General features: G+C 43.4%; 1 protein-coding gene across 2 annotated transcripts in view; it reads left to right on the plus strand.

Annotated features, from left to right (window-relative positions):
* Positions 1–22,260, plus strand: part of DPYSL2 (dihydropyrimidinase like 2) — a 170,758-nt gene extending 148,498 nt beyond the window's left edge. For both annotated transcript variants that reach the window (XM_082254134.1, XM_082254135.1), the window contains exons 6-14: positions 713–793; positions 3,969–4,037; positions 6,396–6,516; positions 14,353–14,509; positions 16,069–16,210; positions 18,323–18,493; positions 18,595–18,774; positions 19,738–19,903; positions 21,349–22,260. In XM_082254134.1, the coding sequence (XP_082110260.1) occupies positions 713–793; positions 3,969–4,037; positions 6,396–6,516; positions 14,353–14,509; positions 16,069–16,210; positions 18,323–18,493; positions 18,595–18,774; positions 19,738–19,903; positions 21,349–21,440 (1,179 nt within the window). In that variant the 3' untranslated portion in view covers positions 21,441–22,260. The remainder of the gene's footprint in view (positions 1–712; positions 794–3,968; positions 4,038–6,395; positions 6,517–14,352; positions 14,510–16,068; positions 16,211–18,322; positions 18,494–18,594; positions 18,775–19,737; positions 19,904–21,348) is intronic.
* Positions 22,261–22,361: the final 101 nt, after the last annotated feature.

Raw genomic sequence — 22,361 nt, forward strand, 5'->3', positions numbered from 1 at the left:
ACATTGGAGACCTGGTCGGGATCTAATGACAGCGGACCATGCCTGATGTCACATGGACAGGGGCAGAGATATGCCATTGGAGAAAAGAAGGGGCATGGCTCTCAGCCAAAGGAGGGGGGCCACATGAAGGAGAATCAGGTCCTGGACCCTTTACCTGTACATCCATTGAGTTTACCAGTGTCTGCTTGTGATTTGAACATTGTATCTTAAAGTGTAAGTCCACTCTAACTAAAAATGTAAATGAAAAAATTCTTTACATAGTTAGATAGGTTAGTCTTAGATCGTGGGTGTCTGTAGATGCAGGGATTTTAGTGTTAGGGGGGGACTCACACTTTAAGGAAGAATTTGTTTTGGATAGAGTGGGGAAGTGTTGAAAGCCCCCTACTGGAGATATTCGCCCCTCATTTGAGTAGTTAAAGCGCAACACCCCCCATAGCTGAAAAAGCTGTGGAAATTGTTTGAGATTGCAGTTCAGTGCACAGGAGGTTTGAAGGACACTGGAATTCTGGCAGGATCAACAGGTATTTTCTGTATGTGCCTAAAATGTTCTCAGCCCGAGATAAGAAAATGAATGCAGCCACCACATTTAAGGGCTGATAAGCTGCAATATATAACATTTATGTTCTGGGGTTCAGATATACTTTTAATACCCTTTCTCACGCACATGGGAGTAATGAAGAGCCTCTAATAACCATCTCTTTTCTGTTCTCAGATCTATGAGGTGTTCAGTGTGATCAGGGATATTGGTGCTATTGCACAGGTGCATGCCGAAAATGGTGATCTCATCGCTGAGGTAAGAGCGTCACTGGAATAGATACGCTTCAGTAGCCAATCCATAATTTACACTGTTTATAAGCTTTTGCTTATCATTGTTGTAGGTAATATAAGTAAATGATTGTTTTACGTTAATACAACAACCAGTAGGGCAAGCTATGTTGACTTTTTAACAGGATGGGCAAATAAGCAATAAAAGGTGAGATATTTTTCTTTCTTGAACAAGTGTTGCTTACACCCACAGCCGGGCCACGGAGTAGACAGAAGAGGGCCTTGGGTGCTTTAGCAGGATGGGTGCAAAAAGAGCCGGACCTGAAACCTATGCAGCTGTAGTATTTGTACGAATATACAATCATACCACTACATTTCTCTGGAGAGATTTAACCCAGCTATAGAAGCAGGCAGATGCAGTAATGACACTAGGACTCAATTAAAGGGTTAGTTCACCTTTACAGAAAAAATGTAAATGTGAACAAACACCAGACACCACCACCCCCCCCCTCCCCAAATATCAGCTGTACTTATTAGATTACCTCTTAGCATATCAGGAAATACATTTCCCCTGCTGGAGCAAATCGCATCATGCTTTATTGAGGTTTTTTTTGCCTTCTTCTGGATCAACTCTGTGTATAGGATTATGTATGTGTGTATATGTATATATATATATATTAGTGATCGACCGATATTGTTTTTTTAATGCCGATACCGATATTTTGGTCATCGGATATCGGTATCGGCCGATATTTTCAGACATGTAAAAAAAAAATTTTTCTCTAAAGGTACTCCTTGTGGAGGGATCTGGGGGTCTAAAAGAAAAGCACTGAAAAGCATTCAAAACGCCAAGTTTGGCTGTTTTGAATTCGGCGCCGAGTACCCGGAAGTGATGTCATGACATCACTTCCGGGTTTTTTACATACACACCGGCGCATGCGCACTTGCAGCAGGGATACCGGCTTTCACGGGGACACATCTTCAGGCTACACCGGGTCTTCTCTTCGGTGGCGGCGGTGGAGGTAGGATGCCCGGGTCTCCTGGAAGGCGGCGGGAGGGGACGTCCCCTCTCGCTCCTTGTAATGACAGCCGAGTGGCTTCTCAGCTGCATCGGTTGTCATTACAAGTCAGCCGACCATCGACTATGGACACCGGTACCGGGGTGATGTCTCTAGCTGCAGGCATCACCCCAGGACATGCACTTTCCCTAAATATCGGCAATATCGGTAACCTCAGGGGCCGATTCCGACATATCGGGGAAAGTGCATATCGGCCCCCGATATATCCGTGTTGCCGATAATCGGTCGATCTCTAAGATATATATATATATATATATAATATTGTAACACGGGGGTCGTTCGCTCTAGTGGTAGATGCATTTTCCAAGGCATTCACGTCAATCTGCACTTTGATTTTAGGGCATGGCAGCCCATTTTTTTTAAAAGGCATAAATAAAATCCATAACACAGTTTGCCATGCAGGGGTTCTTCTCCAGTCAATATAGGATGAACAGAAAATGCTAGCCCACCTAGCTCTTAAGCTCCCACTCAGCTTTTCAGTTGCAGTACCTCTGCTCTTTATGCTGGTCCCCAGACCATAAATTCTCCCAAGCTGACAGCTTCACTCTGGCCTAAAGCCCCGTACACACGTACCGATTGTCGGCCGTAAATATTCGGCCGACGACCGATCGGCCGATTGTAGGCTTGTTAGTATGATGCTTCCGACAACCGACAGCGCATTTTCGGCCGAACAGAATCTGTCGTGCAGGCATTAAAATTTTTGTTGGCCAACACCAGAACGGCCGATTGTTCGCCCGTCAGTACAGATTTCGGTCGACAGACAGCAGATTTGCAAGACTGGGCATGCTCAGAAAATAAAAAAGACAAGGAAAGTTAAACATCACATGACATCACTTCTGCAGTCGGCTGTTGTTGGCCGACAAAATTCGTGTGCAGTCTTTTGCAGTTTTCAACAGACATGACAGCCCTGGACAAAAGACGGCCGATCGTTCGGCCGACGATCAGTACGTGTGTACGGGGCTTTAGTCCTTAGGCCGTCACCTGTCTCTTGCAGACACACACGTCACCTGCAGCCTCTGACTCCTAGAGACCTCCTGTCTCTCTTGGGTGGAGTCGTCTCCAACTGGGAGCCCTGAGGTATTCCTTCACCTCCATTATAAGGGCTGTGTGCACCCGAGCACACACCCTGCTGTCCATTCACAAAACATGGACACAGGGTTGGAGATTCCAACCAAGACACTATGAAATCTCCAAACTACAGAGCCCCATCCAGGTATACCAAAACCTGGAGAAAGCTGCAAAAGCAGTTTTCTCCACTGCACATCTACGCTCTGTAGTCCTGCAGAGAGCCAATATAGATATATATATATAAATATATATAGCATATGTATTATTTTTTTAATATATTTTTTTCTTCCTTCTATTGGTCGAAGTACATTGACTTTTTGGTCTTTTTTCAGCCAGACTAAATATGTAACTATCTCCAGGGTTGCTGAGCTAATAGCAATCTGCAGCTGGTCCAACGGTCCGGAGATTTGAAATCCCCTTTTTTCTCCATGCAGTGGGACAGACCAGATCGATTCATTATGACACCGCTGACCAATCAGAATCGATCTGATCCATCCAGCAAGCACTACGCAGAGAAGCATGAGGATTTCGAATCCCTGGGCCGGCTGTAGGGGTGCAGACAGCTCAGCTACCCCAAAGGTAAGTACAGTGGGGGATGTCAGGTGTTAGTTCATTTTTTCTAGTGTGAACTAACCTTTTAAATGTACTGCTTCATACAGTAAAAAGAAACAGGTATTTTCCTTTACTTGGTAGAATAAAATGAGTTATATTATTTTTTATAAAACGTCCATCACTACTGGCTGTCTGCCTATTCTATCTTTATCAGTACTTGTCAAACATCCTGCTTCTGAATGACTTAATCTCATTATATTAGTCTTCATAACACATGGGTGTCACTGTTTCCATTACTGCATATCTGTATTCTGACACTGACCTCTAGTGGCGAAACAGAGATAATACTGAAACCGTGCTGAATTATGTAAAGGCATACATTACCCAATATACATATTTTTTATTCTGTGAAAGAATGTTGATACCAATCTTACTGTGTGAGTATTCTGAGCCTGTATTACTAATAGGTAACCAGCGGATTAAAAAATGCCATTTCTATTGCAGGAGCAACTGAGGATCTTAGAACAAGGAATCACAGGACCCGAGGGACATGTATTGAGCCGGCCGGAAGAGGTGAGACTATTATTGTGTTTGTGTTGCTTTATGAGGCCATGCATTTGTTTCAAAAGCATGGTACATTAGTCTTCATCTTCTTAATATTGGTTCATTTGTTATTGGTGCAGAAGTTTCAGCACTAGAAATTTCCGAAATTAGACATTCAGCAACAGAAACTTGTACACAAATATGTAAATCACCAGAATGCATTAGTACCAGTTATTTGGGACTAATTCTAAAAAAAAAAAAATAAATAAATAATAGTTTTAGGTTTGTTTTATTAGAATTTTGTAAATTTTTAAAGAGGGAAACATAAAACTAGTGCAATATTTGATACTATTTTTGATAAAGTAACCAACCAATATCTGGTTTGATGGATGTACAATAGTAGCAATTCTTAATAAATTCTCATGGTGCTCATCAGATATTTTGATTCTAATTTTGCCTTTCATGTGCTTCATCCTTGAAAATAGTTGCTCACAAATATAGGTGTTAAAAACAGATGACATGAATAAGGTGTGATTGTGTATAGTGGGATATTTTTCTTTGGGATGATAAAACTTAATTAATGAGACTGTCACATTTTTCTTTAGCTGCATGTGTTCGCTAAATGTAAACGCATTTTTACAAAGACAATAAATCAACATTTTTAATCAAGTGTATGATTTTGTGTTGGGCCACATCCATAGTTGTCTTGGGCCGAAGGTTGGGCACATCTGCTGTAGATAAAAAGTATAAATTTTATTCTATAACATGTTCTATTAGGGGAACCCAATCGGAAGGTCCATGTATCCATATGGACAGGCAGGTATAAATGGATTTGTGTCCGCTTAAACCCACCTATCTCCGGTCCGCAAAAAAAATAAAAAGAAGGGGGACCCTGTCTTCTTCCGGTTTGGCGGGTAGATCAGTGAGTAGTTGGGTGTAAATGAACAACACACTCCCTTTACTCCAGGCCAACCATACAGCAGAGTGGGCTCTGTCCATGTCATCTGCTCTGCCCCAATCAGCAGGGGATCTTTGAGCTGATCCCCTGTTGATTGGAATGGAAAGGGGCCAAGAAAAAAATAAATAAAAAATATTCAAAAAAGCACTACCATTTGTGATCAAAAAGCAGTCATTTGGCTCCAGTTCATGACGTTTACCAAGGCTAAGAGGATATCATCAATCTGCTTTCCCTCAATCTCCTCTCCCAATGGATCAGACTGCAGTATTGTAATCTTGTAGTTAGACACAAGGTGAGAGGCTGCAGCAGGGGGCTAATATGTGTCAGATCTTTGTGGGCACAGCCAAGAACAGTGGAGGGACCAGAAGTTACATGGTTGTGTCCTTTCTGAGACAGACCTAATCTTTAACCTCTCCTAATCTCTGTCCTTAAACTTCAGATTAACATTATGTTTTTATAGTATTAAAAGAGAAGTTTAGAATTTTTTTTAGAAATCATACTTACCTTGGTGGATTCAGCGTTGGTCCGATGGTGCATCTGTCCTCCGCCAGCTCAAAAATGGAGAATTGAGCGATCAAAGACCACTGGCCGCTCATTTCTAAGTACTTTGTGAGCAGAGATGGTCAGTCACCGGCTCTCTGCTTTGCCCCCACTACCCCCCATGCTCACTGGAGTGCAGTGCTGTAGAGGAGGCAGGAATGGCTGGCTCAGGCTCTCAGCGCCTTGCACCTGAGACCTTGTAACACTAACGAGTCACATGACTCCGGGGAGGGAAAATGTCTAATTGGGCCCAATTTGGACATTTTCACTTAGGGGTGTACTCCTCACTTTTGTTGCCAACGATTTAGACATTAATGGCTGTGTGTTGAGTTATTTTGAGGGGACAGCAAATTTACACTGTTATACAAGCTGTACACTCACTACTTTACATTGTAGCAAAGTATCATTTCTTCAGTGTTGTCACATGAAAAGATATAATAAAATATTTACAAAAATGTGAGGGGTGTACTCACTTTTGTGAGATACTGTATATAAATAAATATAAATATATATATATATATATATATATATATTTATGAAGCTGAATGCCAGTCAAAATATTTCTTAGTTTTGGATTGTGGGGAAGGGTTAAAACCCCTGTCAGGTTATTACTGATGTTTGTGTCCCCACTGGGGAGATTTCCACTCATTTCTTGTCCCAGTGGTTGCAGTTGGACTTGGAACAATTATTTATGCTTTTGGAGAACTAGCACCATATAATAGTAAAAGCATACAATGCAATCAGCTCAGTAACTTTTGCTCTAACCTAAATTGAACTGAGTATCCTCCCTTCTGATCCTTATAAAATGTGTATCTATTAAAGGTTTGGCACCTGCTCAGACTGTGCAGCGCTTCCACGTGTTATGTCTGACTGTTATTCTTCCTGTACAGGTGGAGGCAGAAGCTGTCAATCGCTCCATCACCATCGCCAACCAGACCAACTGTCCTCTCTATGTCACCAAGGTGATGAGCAAAAGCTCAGCTGAAGTTATTGCACAGTCCAGGAAGAAAGGTATTTCCTATATTTAGCATTCAATGTGGTCTTTTAAAATGGAATGTGTACTAACCAATAGCAGCCAACCAGAATTTCATTGGTCGCATTGGGCTGCTGCACTTTTAGTCATTGTGTGTACTGTATTTTGTAGGAAAAGTATATTTTTGTGCAACTAATCCTAACTCCCCCCTTTACTCTTCAAATTCTATCTATATTAATATTTTTATAAAAAGTATCCATGGCATTTCTATTCGGTTCAGCTGATCCCCTGGCAGAACATTATACCACAATCCCCCCATTAGCTAATTATTCGATTTGATTACATTTTTATATAATAAAGAGACACATTTACTTACCTGAAATCATAGCCATGGAATTACCTGAAATCATAGACAGTCAGAGTCTTGAGTTATCTATAGTATTGTTACTACAGTGAAAACTCTGGGTTCCCCTTCCCTTCAGCAATGGGTGACATACATGGGAAACGCACTCACTTTTGAAAAATATGTATACCAGCGTAGAGGTTGCTTGGGTAAATTTGAAAGATTATGGGCACCGTGGTTTGACACTCCAGGACTTAGTCTTTGAGAACTGGTTCAGATGCGATTGATGCAGTGTCTGGCCACAGGCATAATGGGTCTCCGAAATTAAGTTGCATCTCGTGGGCAGTTTTATTTGACTATAGCATACTGCATGAGGTTTGAAAGTGACGACTATACTGTATGTATTGGCAAGGTAGATGCTGATGTAGAATTATCTACTACACTGTATCCCATGTCTAAAGAAATTGTTACAGGATATGTTAAATGTCAATTCTACTTCAATGTCATCACCTTGTAATTGGTTGTATTTTTTCTTTTTTTCTAATAAAAACCTGTTTGATTTAAAAAACAAAAACATAAAAAAAAACACTGTGCTGCCCCAGAGCAAGTGGCAGATTGTAATATGGGACAGATGGAGGGGCCCATGGGGATCCTAAAAAATATTCTGCACTTCAATGCTCATCAAAATAACTCTTTTTTTCTCAGACGGTGACCAGCAGTGGTTGCCTTCCTAGACACTAAAAAAAATAGACTGTGGGGGAGAATTAAGTTAGAAGTATACTTATTTTCTTTGTTCATTAACGGACGCATATCTTCTTGACCATTGGGTTATGCTGCCCCCTACAGGAGTAGGACACTAGGCAGCTTGGCGCCGCCACTTTCTTGTAGCCTTTTGTGCTGTAGATCGGTGGCCATGTTTGTGTAGCCTCGGCAGCCATTTTCTTGTGGTTTTTCTTATTGAAAATAGCAGCGGCCATGTTTTTGAAGCTGTATGAAGGTGAATTTGGCCCTTCCTCATCCCCTAGTGCTGACTCCTGGATCTTTCTCTCCTTATTTCCGCATGGTGGGCAGTTTGCCTGGTGCTGTAAGTGCTTTATCAGTGTTGGTGAGTCTTTTTGTGGGGTTTTCTCTCCCTCTCTCTGGTATAGCAGTTGTAGTGCTGTGTGCTGGACCCTTTGCTGCCACCAGCAAGTTGGGGTGTCCCTAGCGGTGTTATACACCTAATGGAGTCCCTGAAGCACATTTGCCAACCTGATTCCCTCTCAGAGGCTGCGGGTCCCTCCGGGTCCCAACCATCCATCCGTGCACTGACGGCAGTCCTGGAGTCCCTTGTGTCCCAGGTGGATGTGGTTTCGGGCGATGGGCTAGCAAAAAGGGTCCCCCGCCTTCCCCTGCCTCATCTGTCTCATCAGATCCTGAATCTGATTCAGCCGCCACGGACGTGAGTCACCCTGCTGGGTCTGCAACCACGTGCCTGGATTCCTCTGATAGTGAGGATGATTCCTCCACATCTGCGACCACGCACAAAAAGGCGCTGGTGGATGCGCTGATTGTATCTGTGCGTGAAACCCTCAAAATGGAGGACGCAGCTGAAGCTGCGACAGTGGCGCAGGTACCCTTTGGCACCCACAAGCCATCTAAAGTGGCAAAGGCATTTCCTTTCCCTGCATTATTTGACAGACTTGTCGATAAAGAGTGGGGAGGACCAAAGCATCCCTGTGGGGTTCCAATGCGCTTTACTAGGTGTTACCCCCTATAAGGGGTCCCTCCTTAAGATGTGTACTATGCCACTGGTGGTGGACCCTCCAGTTTCCAGATTAAATATGATTAAACCATGATTTCGATTGAAGAGTCCCCGGCCTTTAAGGATCCGGCTGACCGGAAGGCGGAGGCTTTGGCCCGCAATATGTACACTCTGGCTGGTTCGGCAATGAGGCCGGTATTCACCATTGCCCTAGTGTTGCAAACTCTGACCGAGTGGGCTAAGCTCTTACGCCGTGACCTGAAGGCGGAACAGCCCCCCCCTGCCTTTGCCAAGCTGGCAGACCAGCTGGTCCAGGTGCTGCAGTTTATCTGTGATGCCTCTTTGGCTGCGGTTACCCTGATGCCCCGCCTCTCTGTTTTGGCAGTGGTCCTTCGGTGTGTCTTTGGCTCAAGTGCTGGTCTGTGGATCAGACTTCAAAAAAGGCCTTGACTGATCTTCCTTTCCAAGAAGATCGCCTGTTTGGAGCTACCCTGGATGACATAATTAAAGGTCTCACAGGGGGAAATAGTACTTTTCTTCTGCAGGCTATTAAGGGCAAGGAACCTCCATCACAGACGTGGACCTTCCTTCTCAGCTCATAAGAAGTTTTTTCATCCCTCAGGGTTGACTGACAAGGGCTTGAAGCCTTTCAGGGCCTTTTTAGGAAGATCCAAACGAACCTGGTCTGGCAAGCCAAGCTTGGGCTTCTCCAGACCAGTGGAAAAGGCTCCTTCTGTATAAAAGTGCGCCCTCACCTGTATCCGGGGTGGGGAGAAGTGTTCGCTGGTTTCCAGATCTGTGGACTTCCCTGGTGCAAGACAAGCGGGTCCACAAAGCCATTCAGTCCGGCTACAAGATCGAGTTTCGCTCTTGTCCTCAGTGAGGTTTTTTCCTTTCAACTTGCGCCTGTCCCCAGACCGCCTGTTATGGGGCAGTACAAGATCTGTTCCTTCTAAGAGTGATTGTCTGGTTCCGACTTCGGAAAGTTTTCAGGGTTTTTACTCAAACCTGTTCACAGTCCCCAGGAAGGAAGGCAAAATGTGTCCAATCCTGGGCTTCAAGGTGCTCAACTGCTTTGTGCAGGTACACATTCCAATATGTGCCAGTCACCAGAGATTTCTCGCTTTGCTGTAGGAGAGAAGCATTATAAGTTTGTGGCGTTACCCTTTGGTCTCGCCTCTGCTCCTTGGTCTTCACAAAAGTGTTAGTCCCGGTGCTAGCTTTGCTACGCTATTGGGGGATCGGGTTACTGGGCTACTTAGACAATCTCCTTCTGAGAGTGGAATCTCCCTCTGCTCTGGTGAAAAACCTGGAGATCTCAATACCAACTGCGAGTTTGGGTGGATTCTGAATTTTCAGAAGTCTGCTCTGGCTCCGTCCACGAAGCTGAACTATCTGGGTCTGACTCTGGACTCTGCATCAGCCAGAGTGCTCCTACCTCTGGACAAACTACAGAAATTGCAGGCTGCGATTCATCTCCTGCTGTCCAACAGATGGTCGTCCCTCCGGACTTGTATGTGGGTGCTGGGCCTGATGGTGTTTACCTTCGAGGCGGTTCCGTTTGCACAGTTCCATGCGAGGTCCCTGCAAGGGAGATTCTGAGCAAATGGGACAAGATTCCGCAGTCTCTGGACATTCAGATCCGGCTGAGTTGGGGAGAGAAGGAGCCCCTGATATGGTGGCTTCGTTCTCTGGCGCTTTGGCTGGGAAAATCTTTCCTCCCCTTGTATTGGACAGTGGTCAACATGGATGCCAGCCTTTCTGGCTGGGGAGGCGTCCTCGGCAAGCATTCTACTCAGGGGATCTGGACGCTGGAAGAGTCCAGACTACCAATTAATGTCTTGGAACTCTGAGCGATCAGACTGTGTCTGGATCATTGGACGGATCATCTTCAGGGTTGTCCAGTGCGCATTCAATCGGGAAATGCCACCTCAATAGGCAGACGTTGGACCAAGGGGAGTGGTCCCTTCATCCGGAGGTGTTTCATCAGCTGTGTCTCTGGTGGGGCACACACAAGGGGGATCTGTTGGCATCTTGGCTCAACAGAAAGGTACAGAGGTTTGTGACTCGGTTAAGGGATCCTCTGGCAAACGCCACAGACTCGCTGGTGGCCCCTTAGGGTCAGTATCGGCTGATTTTCGCCTTCCCTCCTCTCTAACTTCTGCCAAGACCTCTACCTAGAATAGAGACAGAAGGTATTCCAGTCATCTTAGTGGCTCCGGACTGGCCTTGTTGGGCTTGGTACGCTGATCTGGTACGGTATCTGATCTTCCTTGGAAGCTTCCTCCCAGGGAGGATCTGCTGTCCCAAGGACAGATCTTCCATCCTGCTGTACAGTTGCTGGCTTTGAAGGCTTGGCTGTTGAACGCCAGGTGCTGAAGGATAGGGGTTTATCTGAATCTGTGATTCCTACACTGTTGAAAGCTAGGAAATCTACTTCTAGGAAGATCTACCATCGTACGTGGAAGACATACATTGAGTGGTGTGAGTCTCTGGGGGTTCATCCTGGCTCCTTCTCGGTGGCTCGGATCTTAACCTTCCTTCAGCGGGGAAGGGGGGGGGGGGGGTTGAACAGAAGTTGGCCTTGAGTACCATCAAGGCCAGGTGTCGGCTTTGGCAATCTTCAACCAATGACCTTTGGCCACACACTCCCTGGTGCGTATCTTAGGGTATCCGACATATGGTCCCTGGCTCTGTTGCTGACTTGGGATCTCAATTTGGTGCTTTCAGCTCTACAGAAGCCTCCCTTTGAAAATATTCCCCTGCTTACGCTGTCCCAGTAGGTGGCCTTTTTGGTGGCTATCACCTCTGCGTGCAGGGTGTCATAACTGGCGGCTTTATCCTGTCGCTCACCTTATCTGGTGATTCACACGGATAAGAGGGTTCTTCGCCCCTGTCCATCGTTCCTTCCAAAGGTTGGCTCTGTTTTTCATTTGAATGAAGACATTACGTTGCCTTCCCTGTGTCCCAGGCATAAACATGCGAAGGAAATTGCCTTACATGCCTTTGATGTGGTCCGGGGCAATTAGGGTGTACCTGGCAGCTACATAGTCTTTCAGGAAGTCAGACTCTCTATTTGTGCTCACAGATGGGCCTCGGAAAGGGTTGCCCGCTTCCTCTGCGACCATTTCCAGATGGTTCAGACAGATGGTGGTTCAGGCCTATTCCATTAGGGGTCAGGTTCCTCCTTTCCCTGTCAAGGCACACTCTACTCAGGTTTGCAAGGCGGCCACCTGGTCGTCTGTGCACACTTTCATAAAGTTTTATGAGGTGGATGTGTTGGCATCTGCGGATGCTTCCTTTGGCCTCAAGGTTTTGCAGGCTGCTGTTTAAAGGACCTGGTCCTCTTTGAGGGTGTATTGTTTTTTTTCTGGTGGGCTCCAGTTGTTTATGGTTGAGCTCCATGTTACCTGATTGGCTATGGTTTAGCCTTGGGAATTTTTTCTTGCTGTTCCCACCCCTCATGTTTAACACTGCTTTGGGATGTCCCAATGGTCAAGAAAATAAGGAGCTGTGTCCGTCAATGAACGAAAGAGAAAATGGGATTTTTGACTTACCGTAAAATCCATTTCTCTGATGTTCATTGACAGATACAGCACCCACCCCTCTGTGGAGTTGGCTTTCTTCTGACACTGCTTGTAACAAAACTGAGTGCCTATGGCTAAGAGTGGGGGTATACCCCCAGGGACTGCCCCATAGGCTTAGTCAAGCTTTTTCCTGTCTAGTGTCCTACTCCTGTAGGGGGCAGCATAACCCAATGGTCAAGAAGATAAGCAGCTGTGTCCGTCAATGAACATCAGAGAAATGGATTTTACGGTAAGTCAAAAATCCCATTTTCCCCTTCGTTCTGTAAACAGGATGTGACATCATCCAGCTGCCGTCAGGATCCATGGGAATGCTGAGTAGTCCAAATCTCCTGAGAAGACATGCAGCACAGTGCATGATAATCTTGTGAGATTTGGGCTTCTCAATCTTCGTAGTTATTATTCGGACTCAGAACTCATAGTTCTGGCCAACAAAAGGATGACATCACACTACATTCTGAATCCTGCAGAAATATATACATATACATATTCTGGATATGTGTCTGTTGCACCATGCACTTGTGTTAAAAAGTATCCTGTTGTCTTCCTATTTTTTCCTTTGTGTAAAAAAATCGTGCCAGTGTCCTTGCTTTCCTTTTCTAAACCCGCCACGCTAAACTCATCCTTCCCAGCGTGATCAGTTTTCCCTGTCTTCTTTGCCGCCCCTGTCTTCCAATGATCAGACTTGTGCTCCCCCCCCCCCTCTTCCCAGCACAGCCAATCACTGGGAAGATTATTGTTCTGCTGTTCTACCACCCCCACCTCTCTAAGCCCCTGATGCAGCTGAAAACAGAGGGTATGTGATCACTTATAAAGAAAAAAGGAAAAAAAAGTTATACATATATATACAGGTGCATCTCATAAAGTATCTCAGAAAATTAGAATATTGCATAAGACCAATAAAAAAAAAATATTTTTAATATAGAAATGTTCGTTTACTGAAAATGATGTCCATGTACAGTATAGTATGCACTCAATACTTGGTCGGGGGTCCTTTTGCATAAATGACTGCATCAATGTGTTGTGGCATGGAGGCAATCAGCCTGTGGCACTGCCGAGGTGTTATGGAAACCTGCTGGAGGGTTGTTTTGTCTGGTGTCTCTCATCTTCCTCTTGACAATACCCCACAGATTCTCTATGGGGTTTAGGTCAGATGAGTTTGCTGGCCAATCAAGCACATGATCATTAAACCGGTGTTCCGTGAGAATTACCTATCCGTGAGAAAAACCTACCCTCGTCACTTCCGGTTCACGGCAGTGTGTGTAACGCGAGCAGTTACATTAAAACAGCTGTGCTGCAATGCGAGTCATCTCCGCTCCTGTCCCTGTCACTTCCCTCATCTCGGATAGTAAATATAAAAGCGGCGGCGGCTGTATGAAAAGATAAATCACGGAGCCGCCAGCCGCTTTTATATTTACTAGCCGAGAGCAGGGAAGTGACAGTGACAGGAGCGGAGATGACTCGTATTGTAGCCCAGCTGTTTTAATGTAACCCCCGCGTGAGTAGGTTTTTTTCACGGACACCGTGGTCGTTTCATACTAGTGCGCATGCGCACTAGTCTGATTCTCAGCTGCTCCATTAGGTATCCGGGGCTGTGAGCATGCGCACTGCTGCGCTGCTCAGCTGTTCCTAGCCGGAAGTGACGAGGGTAGGTTTTTCTCACGGGGTAGGTAATTCTCACGTTACACCGGGTATTCCTACTTTTGGCAGTGTGAGCAGGTACCAAGTCTTGATGGAAATTAAAACCAGCATCTCCATAAAGCTGGTCAGCAGAGGAAAGCATGAAGTGCTCTACAATTTCCTGCTAGGGGGTTGCACTGACTTTGGACTTGATAAAACACAGTGGACCAACACCAGCAGATGACATGGCTCCCCAAATCATCACTGACTGTGGGAAATTTAGCATTTCATTTGGAAATCAAGGTCCCAGAGTCTGGAGGAAGACTGCAGAGGCACAGAATCCAAGGAGCATGAGGTCCAGTGTGAAGTTTCCACAGCCAGTGATGATTGGGGAGCCATGTCATCTGCTGGTGTTGGTCCACTGTCTTTATCCAACTGTATTTTAAACTGAATAGGTTATTTTACAAGGTAAGCGTTCACATATATTTACATGCAATATCTTCTTTTGACTTGCCCCTTGTTGTTTCCATGTGTACTTAGTGTTCGTCATGTACGCTCAACACTTCAACTTTTGTCTTTACAGGAGCTGTAGTGTATGGAGAGCCAGTCACGGCAAGTTTAGGCACTGATGGCTCTCATTACTGGAGCAAAAACTGGGCTAAGGCAGCAGCTTTTGTTACATCTCCACCTCTGAGCCCCGACCCCAGTACCCCCGATTTCCTCAACTCACTGCTTGCCTGGTGAGTACTCGGTACTATGAGAAATCTTCTCTGCTTGGTTTATTATTATTATTATTAAAATACATAGGGGCATATTTATACAACATTCACCTGCACATTTTCTGTACACTGTTTTATAGCACATTCAGTGGCCACACCAAAATATGCTGAACATTCCCCAGTAACATTCACCTATTTGGAATTGGATGAATGTACAGTAATAACTAATGTGACAACAGGTGAACCTCAGGTGAATGTCACATTTACAGTAAGCTGTACAGACAACTTTTAACTCCGCTGACAAATTTATTGGCATGAGCCTTCTACACAATATCGGCAATAGAAAGATACATTTGAAAAATGTTCTTTTTTACATCATAGTATAGCTGCACGCTTAATTGTTAAAAAATTACGATCTGGATTCAACCCCCCTCATGATCTTAATCCGGTATTTCCACGATTTGTTCTCTGCTTACCGCTGACAGCTGTCAAAAAAAAAAAAAAAAGCAGCAGCAAAGTTTCTCACAACATTGCTCAGCGCTGAGATAAAACAAACATTGTATCATTTTGGTCTTTTAGATCAAAGGGATGAACTTTGGTCTGTAAATGAGGTCAGTTTAACCACCTAAAGACTAAGCTATTTTCTGACATTTGTTGCTTACAAGTTAAAATCAGTATTTTTTGCTAGAAAATTACATAGAACCCCCCCAAACATTATATTATTTTTTTTTTAACAGAGACCCTACAGAATAAAATGGCAGTCGTTACAAATTTTTTTGTCACACTGTATTTGAGCAGCGTTCTTTTAAAAGCAATTTTTTTTTGGAAAAAATACACTTAAATGAATAAAAAAAAAAACTGAACTGTAGAGTTAGCCCAATTTTTTTAAGTTAAAATGTGTCCAGTTAATGTAGGGCATATGTGCAGGGAATGCAACATTCAGCTTTTTATAAATAGAGTGAATAGTACAGGAAGCACCCTTTCCCTTTGAAGGACAAATATTGGCAAATGTCAGGGGATTTTTTTTTTTGCCATGATACATTTTTGAGAAATGTACAGTGAATGGGCTTTAAATAGGGTGAATGTTGGCCAGTGGTATATCAGTAAATGTATAGTGAATATAGAGTCCCGTCCTTTATAAATATGCCTCTGTAGTTACAATTTCTCTTTGTGTATATAATAAGGGATGATGAACGGGAATTGCATGTTTCTGAAATGTGTGCATTTTGCATTTCATTGAAAGGCTCCTACATACTGTATCTGTTATTTTCATGTAAAATGTTCTTCCTCCCCTGATACACATTACCCATACCCTAATCCGGACAGTTACTCCCAAACCTCACTCCCTTTTTAGTGAATCCACGCAATTGGGTCCTAATAGCCAGGTCTCAAATTTAAGAATGTAAACCTTTGTGGGACTATGGGCAGGTATGCTGTTGTAGAGTAACAAACTCTGTGCCTGGGGAAACGCCATGCCATATGTTTGATCTAAATGTGCTATGTATCTGGGCCTGGGGATCCTGTCTTGTAAGTCAAGGTGCTATTTTTTGGGATTAATGTTTGTTCCCCCCATTTCTCAGTGGTGACTTGCAGGTTTGTGGGAGTGCACACTGCACTTTTAACACAGCTCAGAAAGCTGTTGGAAAAGACAATTTCACTCTAATTCCAGAAGGGACCAATGGAGCGGAGGAGAGAATGAGCATCGTGTGGGACCGAGCTGTGGTGGGTACAGACAGTGGGAAGAGTAGTGGTTTGGGTGAGGGTGGGTCAGCGGTTTATTGGAGAAAATATTGTATGAGCAGTGGGTCTATCTTGTTTTGAACGGGAGCACAAATCTACATACATGTGCACACATGTAGCCAGGGCAAGGCAGCTGGGGAATGGGGTGGGTGAAGTATCAGTGGAAAAATGAAAAAGTAATTCACATAGAGCCCCAGACATTCTTTTTCTAGAAACTGTGGCAGGATTTTTTTGGTGATGGCCTTTAGGAAGGGTATTTCTCTGTTTCTGCCCCCAGAGACAGTGGTCTTTGAGAAAGGAGATCACTCAATTATGCAGCAATAAACACAGTTTTTTTATTTATTGGGGTAAGGTTGGAATCTCTGTTTTGTTCCTCTTGCTGTTTTTGATTACTTTAAGATTCCTCTTCTTCTTCCAAAAACAGTGGTCCCCTTCACGGGAGACCTAGACAGCAGTAAAAGCATGAAGGACAGGATGTAAAGATCCCTATTTCCATAGTTTAAATTAAGAAGTTCTCTACATTTTTGGCCACTTGACCTCCAGAAAATCTCCCCCCCTTCCTGGCCAGGCCATTTTTTGCTATTCGGCACTGTGTTACTTTAACTGACAATAGCACAGTCATGCAACACTGTCCCCAAATTAACAATTTGTGTAATATTTATCCCACAAGTAGAGCCTTTTTTTGGTGGTATTTGATCATCTCTGCTTTTTTTTATTTTTTGCACTATAAACAAAAAAACACAGACAATTTGGAAAAAAACAAAAAACGAAACATGTTTTACATTCTGCTTTAAAACATATCCAATAAAAAAAAAAAATTGAAAAAATCTAATTTCTTCATAAATTTACAGCAGTATGTATTCTGCTTCGTATTTTGGTTAAACAAAATCCCAATAAGCTTTTATTGATTGGTTTGCGTAAACGTTATAGTGTCTACAAACTGGGGTATACTGTATATACTGGAATTTTTATTATTATTATTATTTTTTTATACTAGTAATGGTCCCGATCATCAACTTATAGCGGGACTGCGATATTGCGACGGACAGTCAAACACTAACTGACACCTTTGCCACTTTTTGGGGACCAGTGACACTAATACAGTGATCAGTGCTAAAAATATGCAGTGTCACTGTACTAATGACACTGGCTGGTAAGGGGCTACACATCTAGGGCGATTGAAGGATTAACTGTGTGCCTAGCCAGTGTTTTCGTGTAAACTGTGTGCTGCGTTTACTAAGGGAAATTATGGATTTTATCCCCTGCTTTGGGGACAGGGGACCCAAAACCATTACTCCCCCTCCCGGTCAGAATGGAGGTCTGCCTTGTTTACATAGGCCGGGCTCAGTACTGTGTCTCTGCCCAATGATTGGTGGGTGCCAGTGGACATCTATTGCCCAGCACCCACAGATCGACTTCTGCTGTGCGTAATTCTGGCAGAAACAGCCTGCCTGCGGTGCGCTCGAGCAAATCCCCTAGGCAGAAGTGCAGAATCACATATTTAAATATGTATGTGATATATGTTATTCTGCACAGGAGGGCCACCCTGTTGTAGTCTATCTGCTATAGGGCGGTCCTTAAGTGGTTAACTGGATGTGTGCTCGGATGAAGCTTTTAGCAGCAGATGTACTTCTTCCCGTAGGCCTTCTCATTTATAAAACCTTACCAGAAATAAAGTAGTGACAGTGGATTTAGTGTTTTGTATCAGTTATACCACGCAGCTCCTAGACTACCAGACTTGTGTTCTAGTAGAGCATGTTAATGACTTTGTATTCTAGCTTGTACATGTTGGTAGGCTAACTTGATTCTTGGCTTTTGAGGCTTGTCCATACATCCAGACCTCACTTTAGAGTATGGCATTTACATTTTTGATACAGTGTCTTGGATCTTTTATACTGTATATCAAATCAACAGGGCAGCTTTTTTGATCTGAAATGTTGCTTGTATATTTGTGATCAGGCCAAGGGGTAACATAAAACATAGACTAGTTTTCAGAGTGTAGGGAGGTGGGAGAATTGTGGGTTTATTGTTCCTAGAGATGATACTTCACCTGAGATTGGATTGACTTTTTTTCTTGGCTTAATGTCTCCCTAGGTGACAGGGAAGATGGATGAAAACCAATTTGTAGCTGTCACCAGCACCAATGCTGCCAAAATCTTAAACCTGTATCCCCGGAAAGGACGCATTGCCGTGGGATCTGATGCTGATCTGGTGATCTGGGATCCAGACAATATAAGAACAATCTCGGCCAAGACGCACAACAGTGTATGTCAATTATTGCAACTTAAAAATTGGAAGGAAGTGTAAGTAACACTTGAATGGTATTATTAACAAGTGCACTATTCTTGTATTATTTTTAATTGCAGTCAGTGGAGTACAACATCTTTGAAGGGATGGAGTGCCGTGGGAGCCCCCTAGTAGTGATTAGCCAAGGAAAGATTGTTCTTGAGGATGGCACCCTTCATGTTACTGAGGGATCTGGACGGTACATTCCTAGGAAACCCTTCCCAGACTTTGTGTACAAAAGGATCAAAGCCCGAAGCAGGGTGAGTTTGTTGTTTGATAAGCATCGAGAGAGACAGGAAATACATAAAAAGGCATTAAAGCAGAACTAAACTCATCAATTTAAGAGTTTCTAAAAACAGTTACATTCCCAGCATGCTGGGAATGAAAACTGTCATGTTTGCTTGTGCTCTCACCCAAATTGTCAAACCATTAAATGTCTGGTGTCATAACTGATCACATGTGCAGCACCATGACAGTTGAAGATCAAATAGAGGCTAAGATGGTAGCTTCCTTGGCTGAAAATGATGGGAGGGTTTAGTTCTGCTTTAACTAAGATGATATCTGGGATAAAGGACATATTCCCACTTTTGAATGGCAGTAACACTAGGGTATATGTAATCTGCAGTTTGCAATCATTTTCATTGACACCCCAATGCAAATATTCAGTAACAAAAACCACGGCTGCGCTATAGTGCACCACAATTCACAGATGTGAATACTCTGTGCGTTGTGGTGTTGCATTTTCAAAAATAGTGTGGGCACATTTTTTAATGTGTTGAGGCACATTGAGATTCCATTCACTATTAATGAGCTGCCTTAACGCAACATGCCTCAACGTATCAAAACGCTTGCACTAATGCACATGTATTCCCTGTGCTTCATGACCTTGTGATAAAAAGAATTTTCAATTCTAATTTTGTACGAGTGTGCAGGGATAATAAACCAGATCACAAAGAGTCGGAGATATAACAACTTGCAAAAATAAAAAACCTTTTACCAGTTATAGCCAATCAGCTTCCAGCTTGGCTTCTATGGACAACTGCTCCACTTTTTGATTTATTTTTATTATTTACGGTATAAGGCCCAAGGAATGCTTATTGCTTTTACTCAGCTGTTTGTAGACATCCATTGATAGGAGGAGCATGTTTTTATCTGTTACTGAAATATATCATTTTCTATAGTTTAAGTCAATTAATAGGTTAGTTACCTACATTTTCTTTCAGCTTGCTGAGCTGCGAGGGGTTCCTCGAGGGCTGTATGACGGTCCTGTCTGTGAAGTCTCTGTGACTCCAAAAGCGGTAACACCCGCATCCTCTGCCAAGACATCTCCTGCCAAACAACCAGCACAGCCAATACGGAACCTGCACCAGTCTGGATTCAGTCTGTCAGGTAAGTTTCCCTTAATTGGGTGTAGACTGGGGCAGCAATATGGTTTGGTATACAAAGAGTCACTGATAACCTGTTTGTTCTAAATGATGAAGTCATGTTATGTTTATCTGTAAATCCTTGATAGAGGACTTTATGCCATAAGGACATGTTTACACATCAGCTATATTGAGACTTACTTGGAGCTTAGTTGTCCACACTGAGCTTCATGAAGTTAGGTGAAAGCAGTGTTCCAGGATCCATTAAAATATGCATCCTTCTGAGAGCCGATTACCAAATTGGCTTTTGGGAATCGGCTGGGAGAATACATAGCTGAAGTGCTGCTTAAGTTGCCCTATTTGTAAGTCTTTTCATCATGTTTTATCACAAAAGTATATACACTTTGAAATTGTAATGAAAAAAATGTGCATGCATACAAACTTTTTGTGAAATTTCACTTTGTAAAGAATACCAATCACTTGAAAGGAAAATGAAAGCCATGAAAGTCCCCAGAGCTTCACATCATTCACTAAGCTTTGAGCCAAATTTCCTTGCAAAATGAACCGTTTTTTTTGTAATAAGCAACCCCTACATGCCTTGTGACTTCTTCCACAAGTTTCTCAGCTGCATTGCAAGCAACCTGGATCCTCTAGGACCTCCTGGCTTCAGGTCTGCTGACTGCTTAGCTCAGAGATCATAGTCTTTCCAAACCTCCCTCTTAGTATGACATTTTATTATATTTGTACAAGGGACAGAGACAGAAAAAATGCAGTCCTATCCTGACAGCTGCATTAAAGTGGTTCTAAAGCCATAAGGTTTTTTACCTTAATGCATTCTCTGCAATAAGGTAAAAAACCTTCTGTGTTGCGGATTGCCCCACAGCCCCCCCTTCACTTACCTGAGCCTGATCTTGATCCTGAGAGCAACAGCTCTCTCCTCTCTTTATCTCATCACAGGGCAGACTGATAGTAGCTGGAATCATTGGCTCCTGCTGCTGTTAATCAAATACTGTGATCAGGGAGTGGGGAGCAAGGCTGAGCCCTGCTGTCTGTGTCTATAGAGGCAGGCAGCGTGGGTCGGTATCGAGCCTGCACAAGTGCCCCATAGGAACTTCCTATGGGGCACTCGACAAAGAGGAAGAGCCAGAAGTGCCCGCAGGGCCCCCAGAAGCGGAGGATCTGTCCAAAACCATTGCACAGAGCAAGTATGACATATTTATTATCTAATAAAAATATTAAGGTTTAAATCACTTAAAATAGCAAGGATTTCAGTGGGGATAGAACAGCCCTATTACATTCCTGGTTCCTGGAAAATGAAGAAAGTGGATCCTAATGAAAGTTTTTCTGAGGCAATAATTACATAATTTCTCTAAGATGGTAGGAGCTGCTGTTGGGGTTGTAATGGCTTTAATAAAATCTGTACTTAAATCAAATAATGGAATCCCACAACCTCCCCTTTTTGTCTTCCAGGTGCACAGGTGGATGACAATATTCCTCGCCGCACTACTCAACGCATTGTGGCGCCTCCCGGTGGCCGTGCCAATATCACCAGCCTAGGTTAAGCCTAGAGTAATTCTCCTGCCCCGGGATTCCGTTCCTTTACCAAGACAAGTTACTCCAACAGATTTACCGATCCTTGGCATTTTTCTATAGTATCAGGGGCAGTGACTTTTATAGGAGCAGAAACCAACAGTCCAGGAGACTTATAGTGCGACATCGCACATGCATAGTGCGACATTCGTACATATCTACTTATACATGTGACTTGCAAGTGTGTTCACTGCAAGTGCCAGTTTGTATGTTTGAATGTGTGTACATAAATATATGGAGTAATATATTAATATACACACAGAGATTTTTTCTCCTGGACTTTATTGGGATGACTTAGACAGCCCCGCAAGATCTGGTTTTCCTAGTGCCCATTCATCCCCCTTTATCTCACCCTCCACTGGTATTCTTTCATGTTATTGTGAAAGGTCACATGAGCAGAAACATCTCAACTCTAACTCTGTAGAGGTTCTTCAGGCATATGTTGAGGTTACGTAATACAGCTCTATAACAGCATTTATTTTTAAAAGGGAATTCCAGTCAAGATAATCATGGTTAGCAAACTTGTATATCAGATTATGTGCATTTGCTCCTTTTTTTTTTTTAATTGCAAGCTGCAGAGATACCTGTATAGATAATTACAAAGTCAGTTCCAAGAGGATGACTACAGATTTGCAATGAAAAGCATGTGTGGATGCGTCCCTTGTCAGATCAAATGGCATAGTATGCAGTGGCTAAATGTGTTCAGAACCCACAGAAGCATGGCGATGTCACAGGCAGGCTTTTGCTACTGTTAGAAGGTTATCCCTTTTTTTTTTTTTGCAGTTCCTTTGTTTTTCAAATGGTACATCTAAAAACCAGACACAAATACATAGCTATTTACCTAGGTAATGAAATACAGATTTTTAATGCACGGTCTGGAGTCTTCCTTTGAG

Source organism: Pelophylax lessonae (assembly GCF_965119305.1).
Source record: "Pelophylax lessonae genome assembly, chromosome: 4".
NCBI lineage: Eukaryota > Metazoa > Chordata > Amphibia > Anura > Ranidae > Pelophylax > Pelophylax lessonae.